General features: G+C 40.1%; 1 protein-coding gene across 2 annotated transcripts; it reads right to left on the bottom strand.

Annotated features, from left to right (window-relative positions):
• Window positions 1-10,507: 10,507 nt before the first annotated feature.
• Window positions 10,508-14,137, bottom strand: LOC127568553 (prokineticin receptor 2-like). 2 transcript variants are annotated; one of them, XM_052012438.1, is made up of 3 exons: window positions 14,041-14,137; window positions 12,941-13,452; window positions 10,508-11,585 (listed from the first exon to the last, which is right to left on the bottom strand). In XM_052012438.1, exons 2-3 carry the CDS (start codon window positions 13,408-13,410, stop codon window positions 10,886-10,888), a joined length of 1,170 nt encoding a protein of 389 aa, XP_051868398.1. In that variant the 5' UTR covers window positions 13,411-13,452; window positions 14,041-14,137; the 3' UTR covers window positions 10,508-10,885. The 2 variants fall into 2 exon arrangements, with proteins under 2 accessions (XP_051868398.1, XP_051868399.1); XM_052012439.1 differs by lacking the exon at window positions 14,041-14,137 and having other exon boundaries at window positions 12,941-13,550.
• Window positions 14,138-17,113: the final 2,976 nt, after the last annotated feature.

The raw sequence follows: 17,113 nt of genomic DNA, 5'->3' as shown, positions 1-17,113 counted from the left end.
GGAACACACTGCCAGTAGAGGTTGTGGGGGCAGATACATTAGGGACATTTAAGAGACTCTTAGATAGCCACATGAATGATAGAGAAATGGAGGGTTTTGTGGGAGGAAAGAGTTAGATAGATTAGATCTTAGAGCAGGATAAAATGTTGGCACAACATCATGGGCTGAAGGGCCTGTACTGTGCTGTAATGTTCTATGTTCTATGTTTTTTTTGCCAGTAAGATTAAGACCATTGGCTTAGCTGCCTCTACCACTTCCCTCTCTTCACTTACGCCATTAGGCCAAATTTTATTGCTGCCCCCAAATCCAGCTCCAAACCTGTGACACTCTCTAGGTTTTGTTATCTCTGCTCCTGCCTCTGTAAGCCCAACTTATCCACCTCCTTTTCCCTCAGTCCTTTCCCTGCTTTCCACATCTACCTTTAACCCGACTGTCCTTGCAAACTATAGCAGCTCCAACCTCCCTTCCACCTCCAAAGGTCAGAGATTGCCCCTTTTCTATTTCAGTGTCAATGTCTGAGTTGACATTGGAATTTTAAATGTGGGTGGTGTGGGGGGGAAGCCAGCTGAAGCATTTTTAATTCACTGTTGCTGGAGTGCTTTGGCGCAAGGGATGGCTTTGGAATCGTAAAATCTTACACCACAACAAGAAGCCATTCATACCTAACCAGCTCTATGGAAGTGCTGCAATCAGTCCCACTCACCCACTCCTAGACCTCCAAATGATCTCCCCTTCAATTGTTTGATCATTTGCTTTAGAAATTTATTGGTGATCCTTCCTCTGGCACCCTTTCAGACAAGTTACAGGGTAAAAATGCCCCCTTGACCTAACCCTGATTGTTCTACCAATTACTTTATTGGTGAAGTGTGATATCACCATACTGCTTTTTCTCAGGCCTTGTGCATCATTGGGTTCTTCCTCATGATGTGGTGAAAGCTCCTACGAGTTGACAACATTGCACACCAAAGGCACAGGTTGCAGCAGAAAACCTGAATCACTCTGTGGGCTGCACTCCTGATTTATGTAGGTAATACAGTTGTTGTCTGAAGAATTTAATAGTGTGCTTAACAACAGCCCTTGTTGTCCCATGCTCTTGATCCAGACCAAGAGCAAAAGTATCTTTAACCCCAGCTCAGTGAGATCGATCAAAGAGTGACCAGCAGAAGCAAGAGGGAAGCTAACTTGATCTCTGGTGACTACAAATTTGGGCCAGTCCGTCATGGCAGCCTGCTGTGTTTTAATTTTGCTCCTTCATTATTGCTTATACAGGAAGATCGGAACATAGCAATGAAGCAAATTAGGTGCACCAAAAGCCATAAAAAAGATTAAGTTGTTTTACACATAACTGTTAGTTTTATTGGAAATACGTAACATTGCCATTGACTCATAAAGTTCAATCAATACTAGCAGCCCTGAGTTTAATGTTACAGAGAAAATTCACCTTGTACTTGTAGTACACAGCAACATTGAAAGATGAATGATCTGAAAGGCTGACAAAAAGAAATATCCATGGAAACTGTTGCCAAAAAGCATTGCTCTCTTGGGTATCTTTTTCTGTGACTGGAGGAATTCAATGGTGCAAGTTTTCACTGAGAGGTTGCCAACTGTTACTTGAAACATGGATGCAGCTTTGTAATATACTAATCCATTAGGAATGACTCACATGCTGCAAAACTATAAGGACATGAGAAATAGAAGCAGGGGTAAGCAGTTCAGCCCCTACTGCCTTCCTTGCTGAGTGATAAGATCATAGTCCCACCTTTCACCTCAATACCACTTTCCCGCAGTAGCTACATTTCCCATGATTCCTTTAATGGGGTTGCATAGAATAATCTGAAGTTATAACACAGAGTAGGCCACTTAGCCCATCCAGTCAATGCCAGAGATATTTCAGCTTATCTCATCCTAATCTAACAACGTGTCCTTCCATTTGTTATGTATTTATCAATCTTTTTCTGAAACTCATCTACAATATTTATGTAAAGTATCCCTTGTGGCAGTTCACCGCTCTCTTTTTGGTTTTGCATAATTCCTTATTGGGTTTATCAATATCTTATATCATGTTTTATATTCATGGTCCATGACTCTGGAGTGCAGCTCAAGAGGAAACATCTTCTGTACATCTACACCATCAAACATCTTCATTTTAGTATGAAAAAAGACTCAACTTATTTAATCAGGCCCGGTAGTATAGCAGTTAGCATAACACTTTGCAGTGCCAGTGACCCCGGGTTCAATTCCGGCCACTGTCTGTAAGGAGTTTGTACGTTCTCCCCATGTCTGCGTGGGTTTCCTCCGGGTGCTCTGGTTTTCTCCCACATTCCAAAGACGTACAGGTTAGGAAGTTGTGGGCTTGCTATGTTGGCGCCGGAAGCGTGGCGACACTTGCCGGCTGCCCCCAGAACACTCTACGCAAAAGGTGCATTTCACTGTGTGTTTCGATGTAAATGTGACTAATAAAGAAATCTTACCTTATAGTTATAACCTCTCTCTTCTGGTGGCATGCTTGAAAATCTTGTCTTTTTTATTCATTTTTTCACTTGTTACCCATACATATTTTGAATTAAACAGAAGAATAAACACCATCACTGTCATTTGATGCTAGCCAACACAAGTGGCAAAAATGCTAATAGGGATGAAATGGGCTATACATGTCATGAAATGTCAAGGCACAACTCCTGAACCTCAAGTCAGCTAACAGCGTACTATGAAATGAATTGGGTTCTGGAATGATTCATTGTATTGGAAAAAAATTAGGCAAGGGTGACCATTAAATGGAAATGACATATGTAGAGTCATAGAGTGATATAGCACGGAAACAGACACTTTGGCCCAACTCATCCATGCTGACCAAGATGTCTAACTGAGCTATTCCCATTTGAATGCACTTGACCCATATCCACCTGAACATCTTCTATCTATGGACCTGTCCAAATGTCTTTTAAACTTTATAATTGTGCCTGCCTCTACATCTTCCTCTGGTAGCTCATTTTAAATATCCACCATCCTCTGTGTGAAAATGTTGTCCCTCAAATTTTTAAATATTTCCTCTCTCACCTTAAATCTACATGCTCCAGTTTTGGACTCCCGACCCTGGGAAAAATACTGTGACAATCCACCTTATCTATGCCCCTCAAAACCTAGAATGAGACTGCCCTGTGCCACCTCTCAGAGCAATCCCATTCCTCTGCTTATTTCCTTTTAACCTATTCTTTCTCATATGCCCATCAACTCCACCCTGATTCTCCTATCACCTTGCTACAGTACGGGCAATTACAGTCGTCAATTAACTTACTAAAAACAGTGCATCTTTGGGACATGGGAGGAAACCAGAGTACCTGGGAGAAAACTCACATAGTCACAAGCAGAAAATGCAAACTCCACACAGACAGCACCCCCAGTCAGGATGAACCTGGGTTACTGGAGTCGTGAGGCAGCAGTGCTGACTGTTGTGCTACGGTGCCACCCAAGTCAAGGCAAATGATATGAGTCCCTAAGTGGAACTGTCTACCAAATTCCTGCTGGTAGTACAGCATGAGGAGGGTGGGGCTTGGAGAGGGTGCAGAGTGAGGAGTTATGTAATCAATGATGTATGGAGTAGAAACAAAATGATTACACAGAAGGATGTTAAGCAGAAATGGCAAGAAGTAAAGTCAATTAATCCCTAGAATGGTTTAGCAACCATGTTCTAAAGTCATTACAGCAGAACTCAAAGCGTCATCTCTGTGTAGGCAAGGCACATTAGAAAGGAATGATTCAAGAACCTCTCCAAGTGTGGAAATCAGCCAGCAGGGAAAACTGAACCATCTCCATTATCTGTAGCATTTCACTGGTGCAACATTTTTTCCTCATTTTCTTCAAATTATTCATGCTTCCTTCCTAATTTTCCCTTTTCCTGTACATGTGTTTAGCATTAGCCCTTCTTCTTCTATATATCTTATGCACCATTCCCTTTCTAGCTTTTCAGTTTGGCACTGCACTAGAATTAAATCACACAGCATGAGAGCGTGGTTCACTTTGTGGGTCAGTACTAATTCCTGTCATGGACAACTCCCTTTTGCACATCACAACAAGATTTTCATATGATTTTTACTTATGGATCAGTTGGTAACCTTGTATGTAAGGATATTGTGGGCTCAAGCCCCATTCCAGGAAATTGAATGCAAACATCTGCACTGATGCTCCAATAAAGTAGGGAGTGAGTCTGACACTTTGGAGGTCCCACCTTTCAGATGAGCTTTGAGTGACTATAAATGACTACAATTAATTAATTTGAAGAAATGCAAGTGAGCACTTCCTAGTGTCCTGGCCAATTGTTGCCCCTCATTCAACATCACCAAAATCTGGTCATTATCAGTTTGCTGTTTGTGGGAGCTTGCCATGTACAAGTTAGCTGCTTCACTTACTGAATCTCAATAATGATGACACTTCAAAAGTACTTCATTGATTGTAAAATGTTCTAGGAATCCTAACAGCACATAAAAAGTAGTATTCAAATTCTGTTTCAGTGAGTGAATATCACATTTAGTTTCAGATTAACCAACTATCGATAAGCATCATTTTTTATATATATAAGAAAATTCTGCATAGTGCTGACTTTTCTGAAGTTTATTTTTTCTGCATTTTATTCAGCCTTGTTTTCTGAATGTAGTCCAGTGTCCTCTTGTTACCAGAATAGGATTAGAGCTGTGTTAGGTTTGTTGATTCCCCTCATGTTAGATGACCAATTTAGATTCATTCAGCTGTGTATAGTCCTCATTCTTAGTATTTTTTACCTGCCATTTTCACCTCTTTTCCTCCCCTTCATAGTTCATCAAATACTGACAGTTGTTTGATAACTTAATCAATTGGCCATTGCCTTTTTTTGACCCCTCCTAGTGAGTATGGACTTACTTTTCAACAATGATGTCAGGACATAAATCACAATCTGATCTTTTACTGTTTTCAAATGATGGCTACTCACTTCACTTCTAATCTGAGTTCATGGGGACTGATGAATATCCTGAGATCAGATATGATAGATGACTTGCACATGAATATTTATTGCATATACATTATCCCTTCTATTCAGGGTGATGACTATAAAAATAAAGCTTTGTGGATAACCTAATGCAATTCTTTCACCGATATCCTCCACTGGTTGAATCCTGCCTATCTTAATCCAGAACTCAATGAGGATGAATACACAACATGAAGACACAAAAAGGCTGTTGAAAAGTGAAGGGGTGTGTAGGCACACTTGTTAAGAATTATCCATGATGCATATTCAGAATACAGACAAAAAAAATACAAGAATTTCTAACTTCTCTGTGCAATAATGACACTAACAAGAAAAACAACTTGCAATTAGGCAGGGTTTTTGATGCTCATCGTATTTCATAGATGCATGAGAAAACATAACTATTGAGCCAGAGAAGAAGGGATTAAGAGGGGTAAACATGAATTTGGAAAATGAAGGTATATTTATGTAAATTCTTTATGGAAGTGCAGAGATAAGGGGGTGCCAAAAGGGAAGAGAGTAGGGCCTTGGTGGCTGTATTGACAATTGTCTAATGCTAAGGGGAGTTGTTTGAGCACTTACCATCTTAATTAACTTTCAAATACTTGTCCTCCTTGAAATATTATCCTCCTTTCCACCTTATTGTCTAACTGCACTGCACTTTCTCTGTGGCTGCTACAATTTATTCTGCATTCTGTTATTGTTTTACCTTGTTCTACCTCAATGCAGAGTGTAATGAATTGATCTGTGTGAACGGCATGCAAGACAAGTTTTTCACTGTACCTCAGTACATGCGACAATAACAAATCAATTCCAATTCCAATTCCAATATTTCAATAGGAACTTTGACAAACAGTGGGGGCTTTATTTGAAGAATGATATGCATCTGTACTAGACTTAATTTTAAAGATTTCTTTTGTAGAAGTGTTCATATTTTTTTCTTTTGACAACCCTTCTTCCATACCTGTCAAGAGGCCAAGCAACATGGCTTCTTATCTTTACTTTTTACAGATGGGAAGGAAATAGGGCCAGTGTGGTTTCTCCTGTGACTTTTTGTTTCCATCATAGTGAGGTCCTTGGCCTTTACTACATTAATCTAGCAGATTTACATTCACTTGAACTCCACTAAAGATAGTGGATTTTAGGCACAATGTCATAATCCCACTAATTTATTATTTTGGAAATCCATTGTCTTACCAGCTTTTTAGATTTTAATAATTGGATTAACCCTTTTCGGAAGGAGGGTTTTGCAGAGATTTAGACAAGAAAAGCACGTATATGCAAAACCGATTACTATTTAAAATGTTTCACACTGATTACGTAATAAATCAACATCATAAGTGCATGGATGACTTTGTTAAAGTAGTCCTTATTCCCAAAATATCTGATTGAAATTCGGTTATAGTTAACCACCCTTAATGCAATATGTAAAGAGCTTATTTTTACTGTGGAGTCACCAATGTGGTTAAACAGAGATATCAGCTGACATGTTGTTCCTTTGTTGAAGAAAGGGAGTAGGGATAACCCTGGGAATTACAGACCGGTGAATCTTACTTCAGTGGCGGGCAAATTACTGGAGAAGATTCTTAGACACAGGATTTATGGTCATTTGGAGAAGCATAGGCTGATTAGGGACAGTCAGCATGGCTTTGTGAGGGGCAGGTCATGCCTCACGAGGCTGATTGAATTCCTTGAGGATGTGACAAAGCACATTGATGAAGGTAGAGCAGTGGATGTGGCGTACATGGATTTTAGTAAGGCATTTGATAAGGTTCTTCATGGAAGGCTCATTCAGAAAATCAGGAGGCATGGGATCCAGGAAAACTTGGCTGTGTAGATTCAGAATTGGCTCGCCCATAGAAGACAGAGGGTGGTGGTAGATGGAGTGTATTCTGCCCGGAGATCAGTGACCAGTGGTGTTCCACAGGGATCTGTTCCAGGATCCCTGCTCTTTGCGATTTTTATAAATGATCTGGATGAAGATGTGGAAGGGTGGGATAGTAAGTTTGCTGATGACACAAAGGTTGGTGGTGTTGTGGATAGTGTAGAAGGTTGCTGTAGATTACAACAGGACATTGGTAGGATGCAGACCTGGGCGGAGAAGTGGCAGATGGAGTTCAACCTGGAAAAGTGTGAAGTGATACACTTTGGGAGATCAAATTTGAAAGCAGAATACAAGTTTAATGGCAGGACTCTTAGTAGTATGGAGGAACAGAGGGATCTTGAGGTCCACATCCATAGATCTCTCAAGGTTGCCATGCAGGTTGATAGGGTTGTTAAGAAGGCATATGGTGTGTTGGCCTTCATTAATTGGGGGACTGAGTTCAAGAGCCATGAGGTAATGTTGCAGCTCTATAGAACTCTGGTTAGGCTACACTTGGAGTATTGTGTTCAGTTCTGGTTGCCTCATTATAGGAAGGATGTGGAAAATTTAGAGTGGGTGCAGAGGAGATTTACCAGGATGCTGCCTGGATTGGAGAGCATGTCTTGTGAGGATAGGTTGAGCAAGCTAGGGCTTTTCTCTTTGGAGAGAAGGAGGATGAGAGGTGTCTTGATAGGGGTGTACAAGATGATAAGAGGCATAGATCGTGTGGACAGTCAGAGACTTTTTCCCAGGGTGAAAATGACTAACACGAGGGGGCATAATTTTGAGGTGATTGGAGGAAGGGGTGATTGGGGACATCAGAGGTAAGTTTTTTTACACAGAGAGTGGTGGGTGTGTGGAATGCACTGCTGGCAGAGGTTGTGGGCGCAGATACATTAGGGGCGTTTAAGAGACTCTTAGATAGCCACATGATTGATAGAGAAATGGAGGGCTATGTGGGAGGGAAGGGTTAGATAGATCTTAGAGCAGAATAAAATGTCGGCACAACATCGTGGGCCGAAGGGCCTGTACTGTGCTGTAATGTTCTGTGTTCTATGTTCTATATGTTCTATTTCTTGTATTGTTTTTAATTAAACTATACATAATAACTGCTGACCAAGAGGAAGCCTTTAAGTTGGGCTCAGATTGTTTTACTGACTTAAATCACTATTTCATGCAGCAAAATAAATAAAAGAAAGGTGTAATCAGAATGAACAAATATAGGATGTTGTGGAAAATTGGTGGTCAGGCATTGAACAGCAGAACAGACTTGAGGGGCCTAAAAGATTGAATCCATGTGGTTAGCAATGTGTGAACATATCTGAGAACAGTAAAAATGGATGTTGCATATGAAATGGTGTGAAGGTTTTGTATTTGCAAGAAGTTATAATTGCTGTATAATCTTTAATCTTGTTTGATTAGCTGAGTGTAGTTGTTTTGAAATGTTAAAACAGGACATTAGAAAAAACTTGTAATACTTCTCAGAACTACTGGTTTAAAGTTCAGTTATAACCTGTATAGTTTTTTTATTTGAGGAGGACGATAAGTGTCTATTACTGTGGGAAGTCTTGTTCCATGAGAAGGGAGTAGTTTATTATTCCCTGAAGAGCATTCAAGCTCAGATAGTCCATAAACCTATTTCCAATATATATTTCAGCCTTGACCTTTCACTTTCTTGTCATTTATTTTGTTCAGCCAAGGATATCCAAAGCATTTATTTTTTGTTATGACTGTATCCTCCTGTTAATAGTTTGAGTATCAGTTTTATTACTTGTTTGTGCAACTCTGTGCTATTTATTAAATCAAGAAACTATCTTTTTTAAATGTTCTTTCATCCTCAATATTTTTCCTTTGTTTACTTCTGATTAAAACTGCAGTTGAGAAAATTAATCAATCTTGCACTGTGGCCACATGTGGAATATTAAATCATTATCTGATTTAGAAACTCAATGAATGTTTGGTTTCATCTTTGAAAATGAAATGAAATAAATGATGGTGCATTAATTTCTAAGATGGTCTCATCATTAGGATTGTAATATATCTGTGGTAGATTTGAGGCCAGATGAGGCAAACTATAACTAATTTAATGATCTTTCCAAATTAGTAATTAGTATGCTTATGTGTACAGATAACAGAGTCCGCGGACTTGATATAAAATTCCATTAAGTTTTAATTGTGGTAGTGGCTAGCCTGTCAGTGATTCTTTTTATCTCTAGGTTTTCATTCTGGAAACTTCTCCAGCCATTAGTGTAATCATCTCTTCATGCCTACGTATGTCAATAAACTTTGCCTCAGAATTCAAGTTATATTGCTTAAAAAAGACCAATAATTTTTTTCAGTTGCTGGGTATTATTCCACTAGGTGTCTGAAAATGCAATGACAAAATACGAGCTGTATTATTTTACAGTGCTGACAGCTTTGTAACTTGTTTAGTTTGCAATTTTTTTTCAAAAACATTATCAACAATTTTTATTTTGGCTTGAAAGTGATCAGAGCTAAATTAAAGTATCTTGAAACATTATATAACATGGCTCCCAGAGAGATGTTGTGCAAAATATCCTAATCAATGCAAGTAATACTTGTTTAGACACAAAATAAAAGTGAGTACTGTGAAAGCTAGAAATCTGAAATAAAATCCAAAGACACAGTACTCAAGATGAGGGAAAAACAGGGTAAATATTTCAGACTAATGACTTTTCATCAGGATTGTCATACTTGATATAAGCACACAAATGAATCCACAAGGAAACACTATTTAGTAAATACTTAAATATTTATTTCGTCATTTTGAACTATATATTATGACCAAAGAGTTTAAATAATTTATTCTAACTATATGAGCCTACAAGAGGTAATGATAAAAAACATAAACTCACTGTCCAAAGACAATATAGCTTCAGATCATAAATATACCATGACTTCTGAAATAGTGCGTGATCAATATAATGTCATTTTTTTCCACCAGAGCATACCCGCATGCTCTAATTGAGAATGAGCACTGAAAGGCAGATGGAGAGAAAATGAAGAACCATCCTTCTAGAAAATGGGTAATAAAAGAAGACTGCATTTTAAGCAGAACCCCTTACACCTTTATGCACAAAACATGGAATCTGCTGCAGATGAGTTTGGTTCCCTGCTTAGAATTCAAGAAAAGGCTTTTAAAATACGACTTACCCTGTCCCCAGAGACTTAAGTGACTATAAGTGCAGCTCCTTGCCTAAGAAGTATCTTTTGATATTAGTTTATCTCTTTTAAATATACTGTTATTTAAATTTTAATCGGCACTCTGGACTGACTGAATAGCAAAAGGACGGTGACCTAAAATGAAAGTGACCGATTTTTTAGTTGCGTTGATTTAAATCGTTCGGAGAGATCTTCCAAACTACTTTAAAACATTTCAAACCGACCTACCAGTGTCAATTAGCAGATTCTGGACGTGCAACCGCATATTGAAACAGAGAGGGTAATCAGTTCAATGATATATGCCTCAACTATTCTTGAATGATGTCGTGTTGTTTTTTCCCTCAACGAATTGCCCCTCTGGTTATTTTGATTAAACGCGCATTCCAACATATTAATTAATTACAAGGCTCAGTTAGTATTTTCCTCTGAATAGATCTTATAAAGAAATACGCTCCATAAACAAATACAACACTGATTCAGATCTGTTTCGCTGTAATTCATTTTATTCTTTTTTGACTCCTTGTTTAAGTTTTATAAACTTTTAATTTCGTACAATGTTTGTTACCGTATCAGAGTATTTGTTGATAATCTGAAGAACAGTTCTGGAAATAGCGTAAATCTAACCCTGGGATAGGCGTGACTTTCTGAGTTTGACAAAACAAATAAATGAAATAGTCCCCCACGTTTACAATACAACAGGCACCACTGATTAGTGACACCTTACACACACCCCGACTATCACACAAAACACAGCTCCACCGCCTGTGGTCGGTGACCCAGAGCCCAGTCTCTCAGCACGCACCAGTGTTAAGTCAGTAGGCCCCTTTATCTTTGGGAACCTATTTCAGCTGCATTTTGTCAACCTCTTCCGATAGTGGCACACCGGTTGTCCTCACGTCAAGTTCCTGCGTCGATTTGCTACTCCCGCCCTGGGTAGATTTCCATCTCAGCAACAACACCTTCTTGAAGTATTTCACAGTGTTGTTTTTAACTGTCACAAAAAACACCGTATTAATCATACTGTTGCACATGGCAATGCACTCGACCATATAAAATACCGTAATGTAGTGTTTCTCTTTCAGAACAAGGGCCGGGTAGAAATCTCGAACTATTGTAAATCCATAATAAGGCGCCCAACATAATATAAAAACAGTTAGAATGCCTACGAGCATCAGCACCGTCTTCCTCCGGCACCTCAGTCTTTTCCTAATTTGTTCAGTCTGGAAACCCGGCACACGCTTAAACCAGAGCTCTTTGGAGATCTGAGCGTAGCAGAGACCCATGGTCACCGAGGGTCCCACGAACTGCAGGATAAAGATGAACAGGAAGTAGGACTTGTAGGATATTTGCTGGTCCGTGGGCCAGATTTGGCCGCAGAACACCTTGTCCTGAGTGCGGGTGTATGGAATGGTGGTCTCGGCCGTGAAGTAGGCGGATGGGATGGCCATGAGCAGAGAGCCGAGCCACACCACACCGATCAGCACGTAGGCAGTCTGGTAATTCATTCGAGGTTTCAGCGGGTGCACGATGGCCAGATATCTGGAGTAAAGGACACGAGAACCCATCAATATACTGTTTGGAAATGAAGCACTGCAGAATATCACCGCATCAGACAGGAATCCACCGTTATGTGGCACTGCAATTCATCCCACATAAACATTCACTGCTTTATAACCATATACCATTCGAATCCATTACCATATAATCTATACCGCTATATCAGAGAGTAATCCAACACCATAAAGCCGTGATCCGTCGCAAGGAAACACGAAAATTTAACAATATAGAACATGGTAATTCCCCACTATATGACACGATCGCTCACTATTAGATAGCATGACGATCTATCACCGTATAGCACGGTAATCAATTACGATATAATATGGTAATCTATCACTACGCATGATAGTCCATCGCGAACAGTAATCCTTCTCCGTATAACACGGTTATCCGTCACTGTATAACAAGACTATTTCCCCCGTAAAAGAGTTAACAATTATTCATCACCATATCACCCTGTGCGAGATTTACAAAAAAAACGATCTGCAATGTGAATTCACTCTAAAGAAATTAAAGCGCAAAGTGATGTTTAGCCGGGCTGGAATCGACACACTGGAGTGTCCGGGGAAGGAATCCAGGACTCAGGGCTTACAAACGCCCAAAGACAATGATGTTGAAAATCTTTTTTGTTGAGGAGAAATCACCGGAAAACGCTAAGCGACTCAGCAGCATCTGTGGCGAGAGTAACCGTTCACATGATAAACCATCGACCTGAGACGTTCACTCTGTTCCCCTCTCTGCAGATGCTGCCTGACCTGCTGAGTATTCCCAAGCACTGTGTTCTCACCAACACAAGACAGATTGTGGTGTGTGCGCGCCGATGGTTGGATGGTGGGAACGGCTTTTGCAAACTCCTTCACTTAGTATGAAATGGCAGACCCCAACGTTTCACTGAGGAGGAGGTGGGAAAAGCGGACTTCAACTTACAGCCCCGGTAAACGGAAGGTAGGGGTGGGTAGGGATAAGCAAAGAGCGATGAACAGGGAACTTCGCTGCCATCTGGATACTTTGTTGTTGATGGAGCTGCATCTGGTTCTGTGGTATTGTTGTGAAGGTTCAAGATTTCAGAAAATACCAATTGGTGACGGTAGTATCCGCTGTGATTGATGAAAAACGCGTGAAATGGAGATCATTTTTCCATTAAAACGGGTTTCCAATGAGAGTGTCGGGTGCAAGAAATTGTAAAGTGTTTCACTACCCAATAAAGCCACGTGGATCAGAATCAATAACATAAACCTACTCACAACCCTCACCACTAGTTATTCACACCCAACGAAGCGTGGTTGCGGCAGCTTCTCCTTGTTTAACACACGTCTTTACAAAGACTCACTCACCGATCTATTGCAATGGCCAGGAGTGCGTATGTGGACACATACAGAGAAACGGTCCGGAGGTAATTCACGGAGGCACAGAGAATGTGGCCGTGCTCCCACGACAGCTGCTTCACCACGTAGTAATCCATCTCAAAGGGGCAGCACACGATGGCAACCACGAAATCCGAGATAGCCAGGTTGGAGATCAGCAGATTGGTCAGGTTTCGGAACTTCTTACAGCGAGCGAGCGTGGCGATGAAGATGAAATTACCGACACCGCAGATGAGCATGATGCAAACTAACGCTACCCCGACTACCGTCCTGGCCGCTCTGAAGGTCTGGTCCGCCGTGAAATCCTGCTTCTCGGACCGTGAGACATCGTAATCCGAGTCATCGCAGCTCAGATTCTGAGACTGAAGCAGATTTCTCAAATCCAGCTGGTCGGAGAAGGTCTGGTAAACTTCGAAGAAGTCGCTGCACTGGTCCCCCATTGTAGCATCGGTTTTAATCCCAACGTTTCAAAGCAGAAAACACTACAAAAACATGAACAACAGAACATTAAATATATTAATATTTAGATCGTAAGAGGCAGCTGGAGGTACAGTATACGATCTCACAGCCAACTACATGAACTGACTCGCGGTATATATTGACAGAGACCATCTCTTGTTAAACAAAAAAAACTTCAATGTAGTTTAAAAAGATGAACGACCCGTATACTTCAATCGCAACTCGCTAATAAATCTGGTGGAGAATACAAAATAATTTTGTAAGAGATGATTTTACCATTTAAGATTCTTTTCATAATGGCGATATGTAAGAGGTAGTGATAATAGTCAAGTTTATATTTAATTTTCCGAAGGAATATGTTAGGCGACAGGGAATACATTTATTTAGCTTAATTTATTTTTTATCTCATGTTGACTACACACAATATAAACCCTTCCATTAACATTTATCCGGAGCTCCAGAAATCTGAAATTAATGCATTACTGAAGGAACAAAACTTCATTTATTGTACATATCATTAAAAAAGATACATCAGCTTTGTTTTTAATCAATAACAATATGAGCAGCGTTTTTGTGAAATGCACTACATATCAGGGAAAATCTTCCGTTACCATAGCTGTGAAGTTAACCCAGTTTTCCAAGTCCTGGTCTATCACTCGGCCTCGCCACTTCAGCCTCTAGCTTGGGTCTGTCGATTGTACTTGGCCATTATGTTTCCTTGAACAAAGTCTTCGCCTCAGGGGCTGCGGCGGTGCCTGGGCGGAAAAGCAATGCAGGTTTTGACAGATGAAGGAGACAGGGGATCTGTTGCATCAGATCCATCGCGGTGGACAACTTCTGTCCACAAACAATGGTAAATATCAGCAAAGCGAAGCCTCTGACGCAATTCCCTCACGAATGAAATTGGCAATTTGTACACCTGAGGCAGCCTAGTATAAAGATCCACCCTTTGCGGTTCCGGTCGTAAACTGAGCAAAAATGTGTCTAGTTTCATTTTTTTTAAATGCTATTCGAAATCTGGAGACATTTCTCATTTGGGGCTGCTTTTCGGTACTTGATAGTCTCTTCCAATGTGCTCAACTGGTTATCCCCAAAGCAATACTAAAGTAAATGGCTAAAGTGATATTTATCGGGGACTTACTTCATATTGCCTTGACAGTCCATCACAAGTTCTGACCCCGATTAGTTATTTGCTCATCTACCGAGGCAATAGGGTTAGTGCTCTGGCCTCCGAGACAGAAGGGGTTGCTTTCAATATTCACTCCAAGTGATCTGAATGATGTCTCAGTGCTGATACCCCACTACAGTTTTGAGGGAGTCCTGCAATGTTAGAAGTGCCGTCTTTCCAATGAGATGTCTGCCCTCTTAGATGGGCGTAAAAGGTCCATGACATAAATTTGAACAACAGCATCTGTTATATCCTTGCCAATATTTAGCTCTCATCAAACTTCATGAACAAAATAATTATCTCATTATATGTTTAAGGGAAAGCTGCCTTTACAAAATTCCTATATTGCAAGGGCATTACACTTAATTGGCTGGAAAGTATTTTGGAATTCTCTGATGCTGTGAATGGTGCTACATAAATGCACAAATTCTGCAGACCTGTTATCTTTCAAAGGAAGAAAAATAGTTTGGGGAAAGATTGATAAGACAATACTTTTTTGTTATCAATATACATCTAAACAAAGACTCAACATGCAGTCATCTCATGGAGTCATACTTTCTCACTAATGGAAGACTGAGTAATGACACTAAGGTTTGGGAGATCATTACTTGATCTCTGTTCACTGAGTTGATGGCTTTTATTGTAGTTTCTTACTTAAAACATAGGGTTGTGTGAACGCTGCCAACTTTGACAAACAAATATTGAGTGACAGATCCAACACAGAAGGTCTTTAGCTTTAACCTTCCAAGAAGGTTATGGCCTTTCTGGGACTGCATCTGCACAGACTGTGGCTGTAGCAGTGTAATGCACAAATGGAAAGGAAAAATAAAATTTGCATTTGTCCATCAGAAGCAGAATACAGAGCAGATGCTGACTCATCGCATGGTCCAGAAACATGGGAGGTATCGTAATTATGCATTTTGCTTTTGTTGAAGATCATTACATGGCACTTTTGATTGTGAATGTTATTTGCCATTATTATCAGCTCAAAGCTAAATATTGTCAAACTCATCTGTTACGGAGTTGCAAACATAACTAAACATCCTGCAATCATCAGCAAATGTCCTCATTTCTGAGCCATGATGGAATTATGCATTTTGCTTTTGTTGAAGATCATTACATGGCACTTTTGATTGTGAATGTTATTTGCCATTATTATCAGCTCAAAGCTAAATATTGTCAAACTCATCTGTTACGGAGTTGCAAACATAACTAAACATCCTGCAATCATCAGCAAATGTCCTCATTTCTGAGCCATGATGGAAGGAAGGTCTTTGATGAAGCAGCCGAAGATGGTTGGGCCTAAGACACTGCCCTGAGGAACTCCTGCAGGGATGTCCTAAGGTTGGGAAGATCATACATAAACAATCACAACCACGTAGCTTTGTGTGAGCCAACCACTGGAGTGTTTTCCTTTTTAATGCCCACTGCGTTCATTTTTCCCAGGGTACTTTTATGGCACGTTCAGTCAAATACTGCCCTGATGTCAAGAGCACCCTGATTCCACCTCTGGAATTCAGCTCTTTGATCCATATTTGGAATAAAGGTGAAAGGAGGTTTGGAGTGAAGTAGACCCGGTGAAACCCAAACTGGGCATTGGAGACCAAGTTATTGATAGAAAGTGCAGTTTGATGATGGTTACCATCACTTTGCTTATGACTGAGTGCAGTTTGATTTGCAGGAACTAGCCTGATTAGATTTGTCCTAGATTTGAACAGGCCTTATTTGGCCAGTTTTCCACATTGTCATTTGGATGCCAACTCACAAATAATTCATGCATCAATGCTCTGTTTGGGCTGTACTGGAATAATTCAATTCCTGATTTTATTACAACCTCAATCTAGGGACACACATAACAGTTGAATGAAAAATGTGAATGAGAGTAGCTTAAGCCAGTATCTGACCTAGTACCAAGGAGATCAATGGAAAAAAAAAGTCCCCTGGTCTGCGTCTTACCAAATGGAAAAGAAGATGCTTCTGTTGACTGATCGTTGCTGCTCTATGGGATCATTGCAGGAACTCCATAGGGAAATATTCCTCTGCCAAAATCATCTTCAATTGCTTCATCAATGACTAACACTTTGTTATAAAGATGATTCCACACTGGCAAAGGAACCAAACGAGAGACAAGGAGAATTTTTTTTAATGCAGAAAATTGTTATGATGTACAAAGCATTGCCCACAATAAATGATGTAGGAAGCAGGTTCAGAACGTACTTTCAAAAGGTGACCAGTGACAAAGTTATTGGAAAGAGCACGAATATGGGAACAGTTGGAGTCTGAGTCCTAACTAGAATTTGTTTCCATGCCCTATTTCAGTTTGGGGTAGTAAAATGGCAAAAATAATTGAAAGTTTAACCCATAGCTCAACCATTCTTCTCCAATGCAAATACTATTCATGTTTAAAACTAATCATCTACATTTGGTTGAGGGCAGCTCACCATTTTCACTTGTCAATGATACTATACTTACCGTATGTGAATATGTAAAGAAGATCATACTGGTGAAAGCCTTCT

Source organism: Pristis pectinata, chromosome 3 (assembly GCF_009764475.1).
Source record: "Pristis pectinata isolate sPriPec2 chromosome 3, sPriPec2.1.pri, whole genome shotgun sequence".
NCBI lineage: Eukaryota > Metazoa > Chordata > Chondrichthyes > Rhinopristiformes > Pristidae > Pristis > Pristis pectinata.
Note: the sequence above shows the minus strand (reverse complement) of the source record. Positions and strands in the feature narration are given on the sequence as shown.

Excerpts from the sequence above, each read along its gene's own strand:
- LOC127568553 (XM_052012438.1), bottom strand. The coding sequence starts at position 13,410 with ATGGGGGACCAGTGCAGCGACTTCTTCGAAGTTTACCAGACCTTCTCC. Across the intron at positions 11,586-12,940 it reads CTGGCCATTGCAATAGATCG|ATATCTGGCCATCGTGCACC; the intron begins GTGAGTGAGTCT and ends CCTTTACTCCAG.